This window comes from Lepisma saccharinum, chromosome 14, assembly GCF_977018435.1.
Source record: "Lepisma saccharinum chromosome 14, izLepSacc3.1, whole genome shotgun sequence".
NCBI classification, from domain to species: Eukaryota; Metazoa; Arthropoda; class Insecta; order Zygentoma; family Lepismatidae; genus Lepisma; species Lepisma saccharinum.
The window spans coordinates 71,833,778-71,851,253 of record NC_139242.1 but is presented as its reverse complement, the minus strand read 5'-3'; the positions used below and the strand labels follow the sequence as shown (position 1 = coordinate 71,851,253).

The following is a 17,476-nucleotide window of genomic DNA, read 5'->3' as shown; positions in this document are numbered from 1 at the left end:
TGTCCTGTGAATTGTCAATATATTGATAAATGGTTATATATTTATTTATTTTTAAAAAAAATATGGAACAATGTTGGTAAGCGTCCAGTTATGGACCTCTCGGTAAAGGGGTTTCAGACTTTATAGACACACAATAATTTTCGTTACACTAAAAATTTGGCCTCGTATAAAGGTAAATAGTCGAAATGATAAACATTTCGTGTACTTTATCCATTAAGCCTTAGCTAGAAATAGAATAACAGCGTTACAGACATAAAAATTAAGCAAGCAGTGATATTCTAGTGGCACATAATAAGTATAAAATATCCTTTAAAATACTCTGACAAATAGTTGTGGGTTATCTGAGATCAAAAATTTCAAGCCCTCTCTCCTGCATAAATAGGCTCTAGAATTCACTTAGCCTCAAAATAATATTGGGTACATAAAATAAAAGCAGATGGAGAGTGATGCTGATCGCATCATCTCCAAAATAGCAAAAACAAAAATATATAGAGCTCTATCTGGTATATTTAGAAAACTTTTACCTAGTATAGCAGTAACAAAATACTCAGCAAACTCTAAAATAAACAAACTTTCCTACGTGGCAGGCGTAACCTGCCCTAAATAATTACATATAGAAATACAGAACCAAAAATAGCATAGTGGAAATCAGTAAACCCTAATAATAATAATAATAATAATAATATATTCTGTGGCTTACATTTTAGCTAAAAGTACTTTTTTTTTAGTGTTTTTGAAAAGATTTAAATAAATACTAAACTCTAAGTTAAAAATTTGTAAATGTATATATGATACAAAACAAAATAAATAAAAATTAATACATACCCTGCAAAAAATCAATAAAAAAGTTGAAAACTTCTCTTTGTGCATCCAAAATATAATAACAAATCCTTCCTGACTGGATTAAATTGTGTTATTTGAGTAATAATAAGCCTAAACTTGTAAAATAAAAGGGTAGAACTTGTCAAAACATACTTTTGCATCCAAAATATAATTCAAAACACATCTAAATTGTGTTATTTGAGTAAACTAGAGAATAATCCTGTAAACTTGGAAAAAATCTCTCTCTCTCTCTCTCTCTCTCTCTCTCTCTCTCTCTACTTCTCTCTCTGTGTGTGTATGTGTGTGTGTGTGTGTGTGTGTGTGTCTTTGAGAGTTCAAAATGTAATAAAAATGGTGCCTGAATAATATAAATAGTGTCATTTGAGTAAATATTAGGCTAAACTTGTGAAATAAACAAATAAAAGTTGAGAACACACACTTTGTGTGTCGAAAATGTAACTAAAAATCTTTCCTGAACAGATAGAATTGTGTTATTTGAGTAATAATAAGCCTAAACTTGTGAAATAAACAGATAGAAATTGAGAACACACACTTTGTGTGTCGAAAATGTAACTAAAAGTCTTTCCTGAACAGATAGAATTGTGTTATTTTGGTAATAATAAGCCTAAACTTGTGAAATAAACAGATAGAAGTTGAGAACACACACTTTGTGTGTCGAAAATGTAACTAAAAGTCTTTCCTGAACAGATAGAATTGTGTTATTTGGTAATAATAAGTCTAAACTTGTGAAATAAACAGATAGAAGTTGAGAACACACACTTTGTGTGTCGAAAATGTAACTAAAAGTCTTTCCTGAACAGATTGAATTGTGTTATTTTGGTAATAATTAACATAAAGTTGTAAAATAATAAGTTAAAAGTTGAAAAAATGTCTTTGTGAATCCAAAATTTAATAAAAAATGTTGCCTGATTAGTACAAATAGTGTTATTTTGGTAAAAAATTAATATAAAGTTGTAAAATAATAAGTTAAAAGTTGAAAAAATGTCTTTGTGAGTCCAAAATTTAATAAAAAATGTTGCTTGAATAGTACAAATAGTGTTATTTTGGTAAAAAATTAACTTAAAGTTGTACAATAATAAGTTAAAAGTTGAAAAAAATGTCTTTGTGAGTCCAAAATTTAATAAAAGTGTTGCCTGAATAGTACAAATAGTGTTATTTTGGTAAAAAATTAACATAAAATTGTAAAATAATAAGTTAAAAAGTTGTAAAAATATCTTTGTTAGTCCAAAAAATGTCTTTGTGAGTCCAAAATTTAATAACAAAATGTTGCCTGAATAGTACAAATAGTGTTATTTTGGTAAAAAAATTAACATAAAGTTGTAAAATAATAAGTTAAAAGTTGAAAAAAATGTCTTTGTGAATCCAAAATTAATAAAAAAATGTTGCCTGAATAGTACAAATAGTGTTATTTGAGTAAACTAGAGAATAATCCTGTAAACTTGGAAAAATCTCTCTCTCTCTCTCTCTCTGTGTGTGTGTATGTGTGTGTGTGTGTGTGTGTGTGTGTCTTTGAGAGTCCAAAATTTAATAAAAGTGTTGCCTGAATAGTACAAATAGTGTTATTTTGGTAAAAAATTAACATAAAATTGTAAAATAATAAGTTAAAAAGTTGAAAAAATGTCTTTGTTAGTCCAAAATTTAATAAAAAATTAACATAAAGTTGTAAATGATTTGACATAAAGTCAAAGTTTGGTAAAAATAAGTTCAATATTATGTTAAATAGCACACAGTAACATAAATTTACTATATAAATCAATAATCAAAGGGTCCTAGGTTCGATACCCTGTGATAAAAGCAAATAGTGAAAACTGTAGGCCCAGTCCCTGATAGCTCTCCCTTCTTCCTAGTACAGATTAAAACCCTTACGCTTCGTTCTCCTTGTTCAAATTAAAGTTCTCGCTCCAATCTAATTGGATATCCCAAAATCCTTTTTTCTTGTGTTCTCGGTAATCTTGGGCTACTTTGACAGAAACCTGTTCTAACATGCAAGCGCTCTACCCTGAAACACGCGCTAAAGCGTCTTGTGCCTTGGAGGCAAACCTGAGCGGAATATTAATTGGCGGCGGAAACCGGTTCTACAAGCGACGCATAGCTTCAGAGATTTGAGCCTTGCTGCGTATTCCCAGACTTCCTTTGTTGTCTGGTTGAATCCCTCCCCTGCCCTACAGCATTGCATATCTTTCCCCTGTTCTTGCGTACTAGTTGACCTTGGAAAAAACCGGTTTTGAAAATCTACCGACGCGTTCTCTGATTGGTCAATCGGGTTCCTTCTTTGTCCTGGCGTTCTGACGTCATTTGACCTTGAACGCACACTCCCCAAATTCCTTTCTCGTCTACCTTCAGCGCGGAGCGCGGAGTTCACCGTCTTCTGTCTAGCGTGTAAGACCACCGTGTTTCATAATATAATGCAATTATTACATAGTACTAATTAATAATATTACATATCTCGGGTTCGAGTACCGGGACCGTCCCAAATCGTTATTGGACCTGTACCTACACCCATTACCACCGTTCATAGCGGTTCATAAACCATAGAAAACTTATTTTCAATACTATAAACATTAATTATTAGCGATTCATACTTTACATACTTTGCAGTAATGAATATAAAACCATATGCATAGCGTTTAGTACCTCTAATTACCTTCTATATACATATTTTTCATAAAATAAATAATTACATATTCATAAAAAGTTATAAACATGCAAATACATAAATGTAAAGTACTCTAAGTACTTGCAAATGAATTCTAAGTACATGCGAATTAATTAAAACCCCTGCAAATTAGTTATAAGTACGTGCAAATTAAATTGCGAATATTAAATAGCAACAGCCACTGGCGGGTTCGGATACTACTAGTTACTATTTATTTATTACTAATAAACAATTTAAAATTATAACCAATAAAACATGAATGTTAATTTCATTGACTAAGAATATTATTTTCACATTTAACATGTTAGAATTACATTTTTTTTTGTAAAATTACCTTTGTGATAATAATGTAACTTTCAAAACCTTTTCAATCAATGTAGTGCTTTTACCAATTTTGAGTTGTTCATTCGATTACACAATTAGTGCAAAATGTTTACTACGGCAATAGGAGGGGTTTGGATCTGTTTAACCTTCCCCTTATATGTAGCCATGCATTAGCTAAATTGACGAGACCCTAACCAGAATATAATAATGAGGAGACTCTTAATTTACCATTATTATTAATTTCAGATGATTCAAATTCAGTGTCCACAAGGAAAGGACTTCTGGTGTAAATGTGAGAGAGGTTCAATCCATTACCAAGAAAATAGCTCGACAGGGTGGCAGATCGTTGCCAGAGTCGATTGTTCCAGACAAGGACTGAAGGAACTTCCATTGTCCATGCCAAACAACACTGCATACCTAGATGTATCCCACAACAATGTAAGTTTAGTTCCAGATAATGCATTATTGAACTAAATGTACTGAGAACGTATCTCTTGTCATAGGTAGATCTACAATCTGTTTTTTCTTCATGGGAGGGAGGCACAACATATGTAGTTGGGGGTGGAGATAGGGTGTCGTCCTACATCAAGGATAAACTTTCACAGCCTGTAGAAGCACTGAAAGCATCAAAGGGGTAGGGAGAGGCTGCACCCTCTACCAGCCCCAGACAACCAACAATAAAAAATCCAAATGTGAAATTTTGTGTGGTGTTTAGCAGTATATTAAATATTCTTGCCATGCTAATTTTTTATAACTCCATCATTACAGAAGACATGAAGACGAACAACTTTTCTCATTGATGTTTGACTCTTTTCGATGTTACAAATCCTCGAAAAATGGCATGTTGTATGTATGCAACCAAGTAACAGATTCACTGGCATTTATTATGGTAGTACAATCTGGACAGACTAGCCAGTGCTCTGGAGCGTGAATTTTTCTTACAAATCCTATAAATGCTATAAACAAACAATAAGCAACCAGTGACAGCCCCAGCCTAAAATAAGTGGGGGGGGGCTACAGATTTTCCGGAGACAAATTCTCGGGGGGTTAACTAATATTGGATAAAAGGTAATTACATAATACTTTACTACGGTATTATTTTACCAGTGACATACTTTACAGTCAGATCCACAGATAAATCACCGAGATGTTATGTTGCATTTTGTTCCACAGGCAAGAATCTTTTGTGTCAAATAAAATGGAATAATTGTATTGTTTTCTTTTCCTAAGCCATTATCGAGAGGAATAGTATCACATACTTACTATTCATAGAATAGAATAGTATTTTTATTTTCTAGTGTTCATATGAACAGTAAACAAAATACACCATAAAAAATACACTAATTATCAACTCGCTGGATATATTTATAAATACTACACGTAACACTCTTTCTATGTAAAGAATGTGAGTACTTTCTTGTTTAAATAAGAAAATGACCACAGAAAGAAACTACAATAAGGTACGTCTGTTTTTATGAGCAGCTACAACCTTCTTTAAATCCAAAGATTTTTCTCAAAGGACAGAATAGATATAGCATTCAACCTCTCATTACCATTTCAATTACGAAGGCAACACTTGATTTGCCGTAAGCAGCCGTTGATGGGTGTGTTCACATTTCAATAACACAAAGCTTATAAAGTTCGTAAAAGGCAATTTTAAATATTTCAACCATTGCAATCAGTTGCTGAAGGGTCTTTATTTTGAGTTCCTTTCTGCCTCAGTGTGCCATAACTCTAAACTGTTCAAATTACAACAGTAGGGAGCGGCGAAAGATTGTAGCTTTTCGTGCATCAGAAAAGTGGCACTAACTTAATAAAGTAGGCATCAAATAAGCAAACCACCCTTGAATAGAAAGTATGTTAATGATGCCATTTTCTCTGCCATGATGAAATATCTTACTTTTTCTTGTTCAACGACTGAAATTCAGAAAGAGCTAAAAATGGGGAGGATGCCGAAATGCCGTCCACTTAGGAGGTGCCACTCACAAGGAACAAGAATATTTTTCTACAAATTCACTTCCACTAGGAGACAAATACATTGACATAAAAGCAATTAATATAGTTGCAACTATTGCACTGGGCATTTTTATTAGTGAAAATAACTGCTGAAGATTTTTTTTTTTAGAATATATTGAGCATAAATACTGCACAGAATTGGATCAATAGTTTTAGATTTGCTTCAAAGATTGATTCTTCTGCACAGAATAAAATTTGTCCACTATGGTGGTACTGCAGAACTTATTTACAAGTCTCACAAATTATAATAAATTAACATGTAGAACTAGGACTGTGAGCAAGAAAATTACCCAAGCCTGCTGATATTCGCACCGTATTTCAATGATTACTTGATTGAATTTGTATTAAGGTCTATTTCATGCACAGAGACTAATCGGGACAAGATCTACAGCTTCTAGTGGAATTGAATTGTTTCTTGAAGTCCACTTTATGCACAGATAGATTAATCGGGACTGGACCTACAGTTTAAAGTGGGATCCGAACCACTGTGCAATGTGCCTCTACTGGGTATCGAACTCGGGACCCTTGATATGAAGGCAGCAATTCTATCGCTACACTATGGGGGTGGGAGGCCAATTTTAATATTTCCAATGTTTTAGCATTTAGGAATTAGGTAGTTTGTGTACTCTTTCATTCTTTAACTTCGTATTTCTCCCTCTCGAATATTTGCAGAGATAAGGATAGGAAGGCTTTTGTTGCTGCAGCCATAAACCTTCGGGTTTAAGAATGCTGGAGAATTAGTTACTTAACAATAGATACAACAATGAAACCAATGAGAGAACATTTCTAACTCTCATGCAATTGTCGGTACGCCAATGAGGAACTAACAAACAGAAGGGAAACATAACTCTTCTTTAGACTTTGAACGTCATCCTACTTATAAAAAATAATTTGTCACACCTGTTAGACCTATTCCGAAATATAGTGATACGATTTACAGAGGCTGCCAGCAACAATCAAAGAACAATCTCACAGCCACTGAATACGTCCATCTTCCAGGCAGGCAGATGATTTCTTAGCAAGTTTGAAGACTCCTGATTGGCAAATTACTTAGTATCAAATGACCAGTGGCCTATTGATTTCAGAACACATCGTAATAAAGTAATGGCGATCTAACCGAAATAGAAAATGTACTTGCCCCAATGGAAGTTCCATAATGGAAAATGGAAATTTTACTTTTTAAGTTTTCGGTTGAAATGCATCTACCGTACTACAAAAATCTAGGGGGCTGAGGCCTGACTTGGGGGGGTTCAACCCTCCTAGCCCCCTGTAGTGCCATCCCTGTAAGCAACACACGTGTGTACAGTGATATTTTGAATGAAATCAGTTACATCCGTGACATCACCCTGACAGTGTATCTGCTGGCATAATATTATTCACAGTGTAGTATCGTTTTCGAAATCTTATTTGATGCATGCACACACAGGATAAAAAATGCAATTTTATACTGCTTTGTGTTCAATATCCTTTCTGCTGCAGGGGATAGATAAAAATGTGGCAAATGTTAATTTTGTTCTGGGAATGGAAATACCGAAATATATTTTCCAGATATAGAAAATATTTTGTCTTCTTGTTCCATGCTAATAGGAAATTAATACTTCTTTTCTTTTCTTGACGGTGCAAATGCCTTAAACTGGCCACAGGCAAGATACAGACAATACGAGTGTTTGCTGAAGCATTAAGTGAATAATGTGAAGTACGAGTAAATACAATTGAGTACCAATAAATATAAAAATACCTTAACAGTTATGGATATTGTTGCATATTTTATCCATGTAGATCCTAATTTGAATTCCCTACCTATTTCAGTGATTTCTGTACATACCCTAAAATCAAGCCAAGCCCCTGCTGGAAATTCTACTGTTATCCATTGTACCCTACTGTGTTCTCAAAAAATCTTCTGAAACCCAATGGTTTTCTACTGAACATCTTTCATAGATGTAATGTACAGCTACAGTACATGTACAGTAGACACACTACAACTGAAAATGTTCTCTTCAACATTATATTTAATTTGGCATGAAGTGTGTTTGGTTTAACATGGTGGCTGTAAATATAACTTTCCATTCCTCCTGATTAACATTTTTTATTTGTATCTATTTGAAAATCTGAACACAACAGGTGTTTCAAAATGCCTATTGATCTACTGAAAACAGTAGACAGAATTTTCAGCAGGGACATCATTCCGTTTCCATAATCAGTGTTTATATATGGCCTTTTCATTGCTGTAAATAAATCCATATCTAATAATTATAATTTTATTTTTTCAGATTAGTGACCTATCACCTTTGGCAACGAATCCAGCATACAGGGGAGTTCTGGAATTTGTGGGCGACTATAACAACATTTCTTCCATACAGCCACTTGAGGGATCAGTTTTCATTAAGCGGTTTAACAGACTCAGTTTAAAATACAACAATATCAAGACGGTTAGTAACTAACTATACATCTCAAAACTTCAATTTCAAATCCATTAGTTTGATGTGTACTGTTAAGTGCCGTAGTTTTTATCTGGAGGAAAAAAACTGGATAGGTACTGAAAAATCACAAGTCCATTACTCTATATTAGTCAGTAACATTAAATGGATTTCCTATGCAACCCAAAAGTTTTATTCTAAAGAGTGAATTAACTGCATTAATATTACACTTGCCCTTTCTAAATGACCCACAGTACCTAATCATTAAAATTAAAAAAAAACTCCCTTAAATGAAGCCTTGACATTTTACCAAACTACCAAAATCATGCAACATCATACATCATAGAAGCATAGCATATGAAGGGCCAGGGGGAAAAACGATGAATGTCGATTTTTCGCCCATTTTGAGATCGCAACGCCATCTGATAGTTCAGAAGCTGCACTATAAGAATGAGAACGGCCTTGGTTGGGAAACGATTAGAAGTGCCTGAAAAATGCATTATTATTTTGGCATATATTAACGTACTTATGAAAAGAAATACTTTGTTTTTCATTTCCTGGCAAATCGTCTCGAATGAACATTCATCGTTTTTCCCCCTGGCCCTTCATATATTATTCACAATGAATTTGTCATCAGTTCAGAATTCCAAAATTTTTAGACTGACATTGTAGCTGAATGAAAAAAATACAAATTTGTGAGATTAAGCCATGGACAAATACCTGAAAGTTAATTATTTCATATTTACATGTAATTTATCTTTTTTTATTAAGAATATGTAGCAAAAAATAACAAAAAAACAAGATACAGTTATTGAGAATCACATCGTTCCTGTTACACTTGGAGGGAGAAAATATAACGTTTGAGTCCTCCAAAATGTTTCGATACAATTATATTGTGCTAAGATCTGGCTGTTAGGAGGGTGCCTAGCATAAATAGTAGGAATCTGTAATTAGTTTCAACTGTGTAAAATGAACATTTGTATTTTTTAAAAATTAAATTTGAGTTAAAAACAAGTTACATGGGATCTGATTGTATCTCTCTCTCTCTATTTCACAGCTACACACATTCCGCCACATTCTGACCAAAGTATTTGACAAGGAAAAGCATGTGCAATCTGTCCTATTGGGCTGGAACCATTTGAAATGTGACTGTGATGCTGTCCATGTAACAAAGGTAAGGTTTTCTTTTCCTTTCAATCTCCCATGTTAGAAACTGTAATGAGCAACATTTTATTCCAATTATGGTTTTGATGACATGTAGCCAGATTTTATTCTATGATGAGAACAAATAGTTTTAACTATATGTTGATTTGATTGATAGATTGAGTTTGTGCTTTAAGTCCACTGTATGCACAGTAAGGCTAATCGGGACTGCACATATAGTTTAAAGTGGGATCTGAACCACTATGTGCCTCTACCAGGTATTGAACCCAGGACCCTTTGCTTACAAGGTGATGGTATTGCCACTACCCCATCGGAGAGGCTCCAGTTTGAAACTATATGTTTAAATATATGCAAAAGTTTTTTGACTCAGACTATCAAAGCTCACCATAAGAATAACCTAACTACAAACATGGCCACTTCATTGTACAAGGGTTAGTCAAAAAATAAGTTGCACTTGCCCATAACATTTTGTCAGAAAAGTCATTTTAACAAACGTGGCTGGGAACAGTTCCCTTAAAAAGATTGAGTAACGATTACGAAAGAAGAACTTCCTCCTCATTCTGATGAGGAAGTTAAATCTACAATGCAAGAATTATCAAAAGTTGGATGGGAATTCCTCTTTCAAGGTATAGACAAACTCTTGTCACGCTATGACAAATATTTCAACAGATTTTGTGATTATGTAGAAATGTACAAGGGTTGATCAAATGAAAAGGTACAAAACGATACTGTCGGTGTAAATGAATACTTTAGTCAAAGTATCCTCCATAGGCCTGAGCACATTGATCCCATTGATGAACGAGCCGAATGATTCCTTTTTCCCAGAATTCCTTTGGCTGTGACGCGACCCAGTCCTTCACAGCATCCTTGAGTTCATCGTCCTAGGTGAAGCGCTTTCCTTTGAGATGCTTTTTCAGGGGACCAAACACATGGAAGTCACAGGGGGATAAGTCCAGACTGTAGGGCGGATGGTCTAGCTGCTCCCACTTGAACCTGGCCAGTTCCGCGTGTGTGACCCTGGAGACGTGTGGACGTGCATTATCATGGAGCAGAACCACACCCTCCGTGGGCAGCCCCGGTCGTTCGTCTTCCCCGTAAACGTTCACCATCCGGCGATGAATATCGGCTGGTTTAACACCTTCCGCTGTCAGAAAACGGATAACGCCTCGCTGCTCCTCAACAGTCGAATTTGCCAATGTTAACGCCATCCTGTCCGAACATGCACTGCCACGTCACTTGGACAGCGCTCTGTATCGGAGTCTCTGCTCTCTCCTGCGCATTCCCCTGCATGCTCCGATGCTGCGTGGCGACTCCAATCGCACCCCTACATATCATGCTACATTCTCCCATCGCGGCATCGGTATTATATAAACGATTCCGTTGTTACGACGTTTCGTACCTTTTCATTTGATCAACCCTTGTAGTTTTGGTAGTGAAATCTCATGTAAATACAAGAACTGTCCTCCATATTCGGTATGCTATTTCTTTCATGCTAGTGCAACTAACTTTTTGACTGACCCACGTACATAGATATTCTTATCTGTAATGAACAGCTAGTATGGAATGGAACAACCCGAGTTCCATATGCAATATTAATTAGACTTGAATTAACAGAATAATTAACTAAAGGTATATATGGAGAGACCTTGTAGGAAAATCTCACAAGATTCTTAGGGAGATTTCACACCAGATGCATCTGCTGCGCACAAGCGTCAATTGTGGGAAAATAATGATTACTGCAAATTGTTTCAGTTGTTCCTTAATGTTCATTTTGAAGTGACGACGTCACTTGGATGTCAGGCAATATGTTGCTTGGCACTTCAGTGTGAAAGTTTCCTTATAACTATTAGGTACAATAAAGAGAACAAGAGGACTTTATGCCTATCTCGACTAAGAATGTAGGGTTGTATCCGTTGAGAAAGAATGGCACGAACTGCAATGAAGTTGTTCAATTCTTCTTCTTTTGTACTGACGAAATTTCCATTTATATTGGTGCCTCTTCCTTATGTACATTAATTTTGTTGTATTCTCTGTAAATGAAAATCTCTTTGAAATGTTTTTTTTTTTTTTTTCAAATTTGCAGCCATGGATCAACAAATATCGAGAGTACCTGAAAAATCACACTGAAATACTCTGTGTTGATACAGAAGAACCGGTAAGTGATTTAGTAAATATATTTTTTGAAAAAAATACAGATATGCCTAGGGTGACCAGATGTCCTCTTTTATCCAGACATGTCCTCCTTTTTAGGTGTCTGTCCGGCATCCGTGCGGATTTTTTAGAAATCGGTAAATGTCCTCCTTTTTTAGAAAGAGTATAGCATCGACCGTAGCAAATGTTCTGCATAGAGAATGATTCCACACATAATGATATTCATATCACTTGGGACGTGTTAAATATGAGAGCAATGCTCACCTAGCATCTGGGAGCTGAACATGATCACATTCCCGACTGAGTCATTAGTATAGGGGTGTGCAGGATCCAGAAAAGTCTGTTAAAAAAATTACCGTCCCGATCCCGACTTCAGGAAATGATTTCCAGACATTTCGAGATCCCGAGCAGTTCGGAACTTCCAAATGGTCGTTTTAAAAGTGGTTAATTCTTGATGTTTTCTGCATTATAAGTGTCTTGACACTTTGCTGAAATTGTTAGCTTTTATTTCAGAAATCGAAAGAAAGAGAAATGACGTCAAATTCACGATTTCTACAGCGTCGGGAATTTTTTCCTGAAAATTTATCGGGAAATTGCGGACTTTACCCATCCCGAACGTCGGGATTTAAAAAAATTCCCCGTCCTGACCAAAAAATGTTCAGTCCCGCACACCCCTAGTCATTAGTATGTATTATTGTAACTCATTGCTTCGCAATGTGAGACTTGTGAAACACATGTAATTTGAGCAGTTCATTTTTGATTGACTGATATGGTTTATTTTAATTCCCTTTTCTGCCACTTTTGCTAATCGCGAAGATAAGGATGAGCGATGATTTGATGAAGGGACACTCACAGAGAACACCCATGCCCAGGCTTGGATTCGAACCCGGAACCTCTGGCGTTGTGCTAACCACTCCGCCGCAGAGGTCGGCCAGTTCATTTTAGAGTCAAGTATACGCGATATAGAAATGCGTAGTGAGAATTTTGATTATTAAGTCATATTTACTTTTATGAAATAACGAAGCGAAAGTGTAAATTCATCAATGATCTTGCAAAAAAATATCCAGCTTTTAGAGGATGGAAGAAACGAATATGAGGTAAAGTGTAAGGTGGCTGTCACTTTCCCCTCCTGTTGAAAGAGTGCAAAAATGTTCGTGACATTAAAATCATATTTCCTGACACAATCTAAACTACCTTATATTTAAGATCTCTTTTTGAAAATAAGTTAAAGGAAAGCTTACTTGTCACATTTGCATTCACTTATGGTGATATTGCATTCTAGTATCCAAGAATTGTAAAAATAGTAAAAGTCTGTGCTTCAAAGTATAGATATTCTTAATTATGATTGTCCTGTGCTAAATAATACGATTAGGAGATTGCTTTCGTTGCTTAAAGGTAATAGGAAATTATTTAAAAATCATCAGATTTATATTGATTAAATTATGAGTAGGGACGTGAAGTTTTAGTTTTAACGATAAGACCGAATACTTGAAAAAAACACAATAAATTGTCTAAAATAGATTTGGGTAAATTAAGGAGGCAAGTTTTCGGTGTTTCGGAATCGCGAAATAACTCGAATTATGCCATTTTTCAGAATAACACCGAATTGGCACTTTAACACGAAAAAACGTCGTGAAATATGCAATAGGGATAACACTTTTGTTCAAAAAGTACTACCTGAAGTGCTATTTCATCTGTCGTTTCTAGTCTAGCTGGTTAGATTAAATCAAAATTTTCATCCTTCATTATTGCAGTTTGGCGCAGATATGACTGACAGTAGGCTATTTAACCTCTTCCTGAAATAGAATTTGCTCGGGGCGGGAGAGAGGGGGTCTTCCCACAAGGGAAATTGATTAGGAATGGGAAAATTTTCAGGGAGAAGCACCTTTTGTGTTTCGGGGGGAGGGGGAGAGGTTGTGTATGCGAGTGTGCTTACACACAATGCCTAATTTGAGGTCCCAGAGGGATTTTCCTGGTATTGTTGGAGAAAGTTATATGTATGACAATGACTATTTTCAAAGATTTGGGTGATATCATTCAATAAACATTTCATATTTACTGGCTGATGAGATGAAATAGTTTTCCAAATGGAAGAAATTTGATAATTCCTAACAAAGGTAAGCCTTACATTTATTTATTTTTGTCATTAAAACTAAAATTTGCCTCAATTTACCAGAACTAAAGCAATGTGAAAATCTTAATCATAGAAGGAACAGTAAATATGCATGTAAAAATAACCAATTTTAAATTAATACCGCATTTTGCCCTAAACCGCGAAAAATAACACCAAATTGCAGTAAAAAATAACATCGAAATTTAGTTGAAATTAAAACTAAAACTTCATGTCCGTAATTATGAGTAATGGCAAATGAGTTTCCATTTTTTTGCGGTGTCCTATTTTTTTATGACTTTGTCCTCCTTTTTCACCATGCTCTGTCCTCTTTTTTACATGTATGTGTCTGGTCACCCTAGATATGCCTAGCATTCTCATTCATTTTGGCAAGACAAATTTTCTGCTGTACTAACCCACTCCCACTGCATTTTCTATTTAAGACTACAATTTATTCAACATTCTTCAAAATAAACTGGAAAAAAATAGATTTTCTCAAATCCTTGAAAGTATAAGAACAAGCTTGATTTTTCCCCAACTTCTCCAGGCCAGTGGTAATACTGATCTAACTTAATGTTTAACATAATACACTTGAAAGTTTTAAATTTTATAAAAAGGTGAAAAATGTTTTTGTACTTACAAGTAGTTGTCCTTTACTTCGTCCAATGTTCCAGATCCGCTTGTGAATTCTTCTCAATGAATCCAAGGAATTAAAGCATGGAAAATGGTTGGAATAAATTGAAGAAAGCAAAAAAAGAGAAGGAAATCTAAAAATGAAAAAAAAAACCTGCCTGACCATGATACAAGATTCCATCAGTGATGTCTTGCTTCAAATTGTAGGTTCCGGTGGTTATGTGAACATACAAGAAAGTGAAAATGTTAAAATTCATCTCTAAGTCTCAGTAAAAATCAAAGAAAATCTACTTTCTCAAACATAGTCTGTGTGTCTTATTTCTGTGTCCAATGTACGAGGGTCGTTCAAGACAAACTGGGACTCTGAATTTCTCAGAATAATGGAACACTGCCAGACATAGATAAAATACTTTACTTAATAAGGCAAGTGCCTACTATTACTGCATAGGGCGCTAACGTCGCAGGCAATGCAAGCCACTTGTTAAACAAGATTGTAGTCAAACCTGTGATGTCAAACATGCAACAGTATGTTGATGATTTTTTTTTTCTTAATGAAGGCATATAACAAAGTGAAATTCACAGAATACTTCAAGGACAGTATGGTAATGGACTCAGCTGCAATTAAATTTTGAATGGCGAACTCAGTCAAACTGCAATTCAATTTTGAAGTCAGTCAAAGTGGCTCAAAGCCCACTGCAATTGTTCCCATGAGCATTCAGTGAGTGGAACACCTGATCATTGAAAATCAACAACATGTTGCCAACATAAATAGATGCACATTTCTGTGGGAACTTGGAACACAATAATTCAACAATGTCAACTGTTCTGGAAAGTTAGGGAACATGGGTACTGAGACAGGTGCCAGTACAGAAGACTGCAAATCTGCAACAAGTGTACAGAATGTTTTGACAGAGGGGGCCAGTCTTTTCGCAATCCAATCGTCACTTGTGATGAAATGTGGGTGCATCATTTCAGCGAAATGTGGATCAAACCAGTGGAAGTGACCAGACTCTCCACCTCCCAAAAAGTTTCGAGCAATTGGACAGCAGACTGTCATGATCAGTATTTTTGGGAACACAAGTGACATAATTCATGTGGATTTTCTACCCAGTGGCATAACGAACAACAGTCTTTACTACTGCCAGGTTCTCAAAGATGGGCATTACGTTCACAAGACAAAAATGGTCTGGTTTGATCACTAAAGGCATCTTCAAGACACTGTATGCTAGCATACTGCAGATACAATTTACACACTACAGGAACTCAGCTGGTAGTTCCCGACATGGCTCCTTTACATCCCAGACCTTGCTCCAAGTGATTTTCACCTGTTTGGACCCTAAAATTAGTTTTTACAGTAAAAGAAAAGGTATAAAAAACTTACGTGAGTGAGTATAATAGTTGCAGACGTCGTTTTGCGAAGCTACGCTCCGCTTCTTCAGGTCTCTTTTCAGTACATAAAATACTTCGTCATATATGTAAAAAATCCAGGATTAGGTAAAAGAGGGTGTTTGGATATGGAATTTAAAATTACATGAAGATAAAAATGCCATGAGGCTAAGAGATAATTCTAAAAGAACGGTGTGCCCATATTACCATACAGAATGAATGACTCATGTCATCTGTATGGTAATATGGGCACACCATTCTTTTACCTAATCCTGGATTTTTTACATATATGACGAAGTATTTTATGTACTGAAAAGAGACCTGAAGAAGCGGAGCGTAGCTTCGCGAAACGTCATCTGCAACTATTATACTCACTCACGTAAGTTTTTTATACCTTTTTTTACTGTAAAAGAATATAGTATTTAGTGAGTAAATGCACAGATTTCCAAAAATGTAAACCAGCATTTCAGCAGTGAAGAAGAGGTAAAGCATTCAGTCAGATCATGGGTCCAGAGTACTGCAAAATATTTCTATGCTGCAGGTATCCAAGCTCTAGAGAAACACTGGGATAAGAATATTAATGTAGAAGTGGATTACATCGAGAATTAAGTCTCTTCTATACGTACCAATGTGTTCTGCTATTCTGAAAAATCAAAAATCCCTGTTCGACTTGAACACCCCTTGTGTGTCTGGTTGTGCAAATACCTAAGTTTACAACTTTCAATTTTCATGTGATGTCACAATGAGGTAGAGTGATTTTAAACATTTGTAATTTGTTGCGGCTATTCAGCATCATAATCTGTGCATTTGTGTCAAGAGTTTCATACAACTTTTCCATACAATAACATGGTTCTCTTTTTCAATTCAGGTCATCGAGCTGGACCCAAACACAGTGTGCACTGGGTATGTAGTGTGGACAGATTACATCTACTACATTATCGGAGCTGAAGCTGGCTTGCTCCTGCTCCTCATTATTAAAGTGTCCTACGACTACTGGGTGTTCAAGTCTTCAGGTTACTTGCCATGGCCAGCTTCAAGAATACCAAAACTACCTTGCGACTGTGTTTTCGAGACATGACACAGGAACAATGACGAAGCACTCAGGAAAACAGTTGAAATTAACAACAGAACTGGAACTATCTAAACTAATGCTTTCGTTAGTTCAACGTGTGACATGGCACTTTAAAAACTGATTATATTTGCTGTTTCCCATATGCCCCCCCCCCCCTTTTTCAGCTTTGCTGATAAGTACTGTAAGTACCTGTATCCCATGTTGACTTTTTCCCCCCGCCATAAGCATATGCATATTTACATATTGGAAAACTGAATTTGCATAGTGTTTCAATTTCAACCAGTACATTGTGCATGGCATGTTGGATTTGCAAAAGCAGCAAGAGATTTGCTGGGATAAGCCAACCATCAATCCATAAAAGGGGATTATCTACAATATCCCACTCTTAATCCTGCGGTAAAAAAATAACTGTCAAAATGTATTTATGATTAAAGGAAAACAAGATAGCACATTACAGACAAATTATGTGCACCTATATATATAATATAGCTTCAATGTCAAAAATTGTGTAGAGGTTGCTTTTCATGACAAAGTACGAGTGAAGCAAATCATGATCTCCTATTTATTATACATTTTTTTTTACTATAGCCCTAACATCAAGGTAAATTTTGAACTAGTGCATACTGAAGTGAACAGTATGCAAATTTTGTAACTAAGAATGTATTTTCAGTGTGAATAAATAAATGCTACATTAACTTGTACGA

General features: G+C 35.4%; 1 protein-coding gene across 1 annotated transcript in view; it reads left to right on the top strand.

The window, feature by feature from the left end:
- The window catches only part of hfw (leucine-rich repeat domain-containing protein hfw), a 49,889-nt gene extending 32,413 nt beyond the window's left edge, over window positions 1–17,476 (top strand). The window contains exons 2-6 of the mRNA XM_083134812.1: window positions 4,070–4,261; window positions 8,110–8,268; window positions 9,314–9,430; window positions 11,504–11,575; window positions 16,569–17,476. Coding sequence (XP_082990938.1) covers window positions 4,070–4,261; window positions 8,110–8,268; window positions 9,314–9,430; window positions 11,504–11,575; window positions 16,569–16,778 — 750 coding nt within the window. The 3' untranslated portion in view covers window positions 16,779–17,476. The remainder of the gene's footprint in view (window positions 1–4,069; window positions 4,262–8,109; window positions 8,269–9,313; window positions 9,431–11,503; window positions 11,576–16,568) is intronic.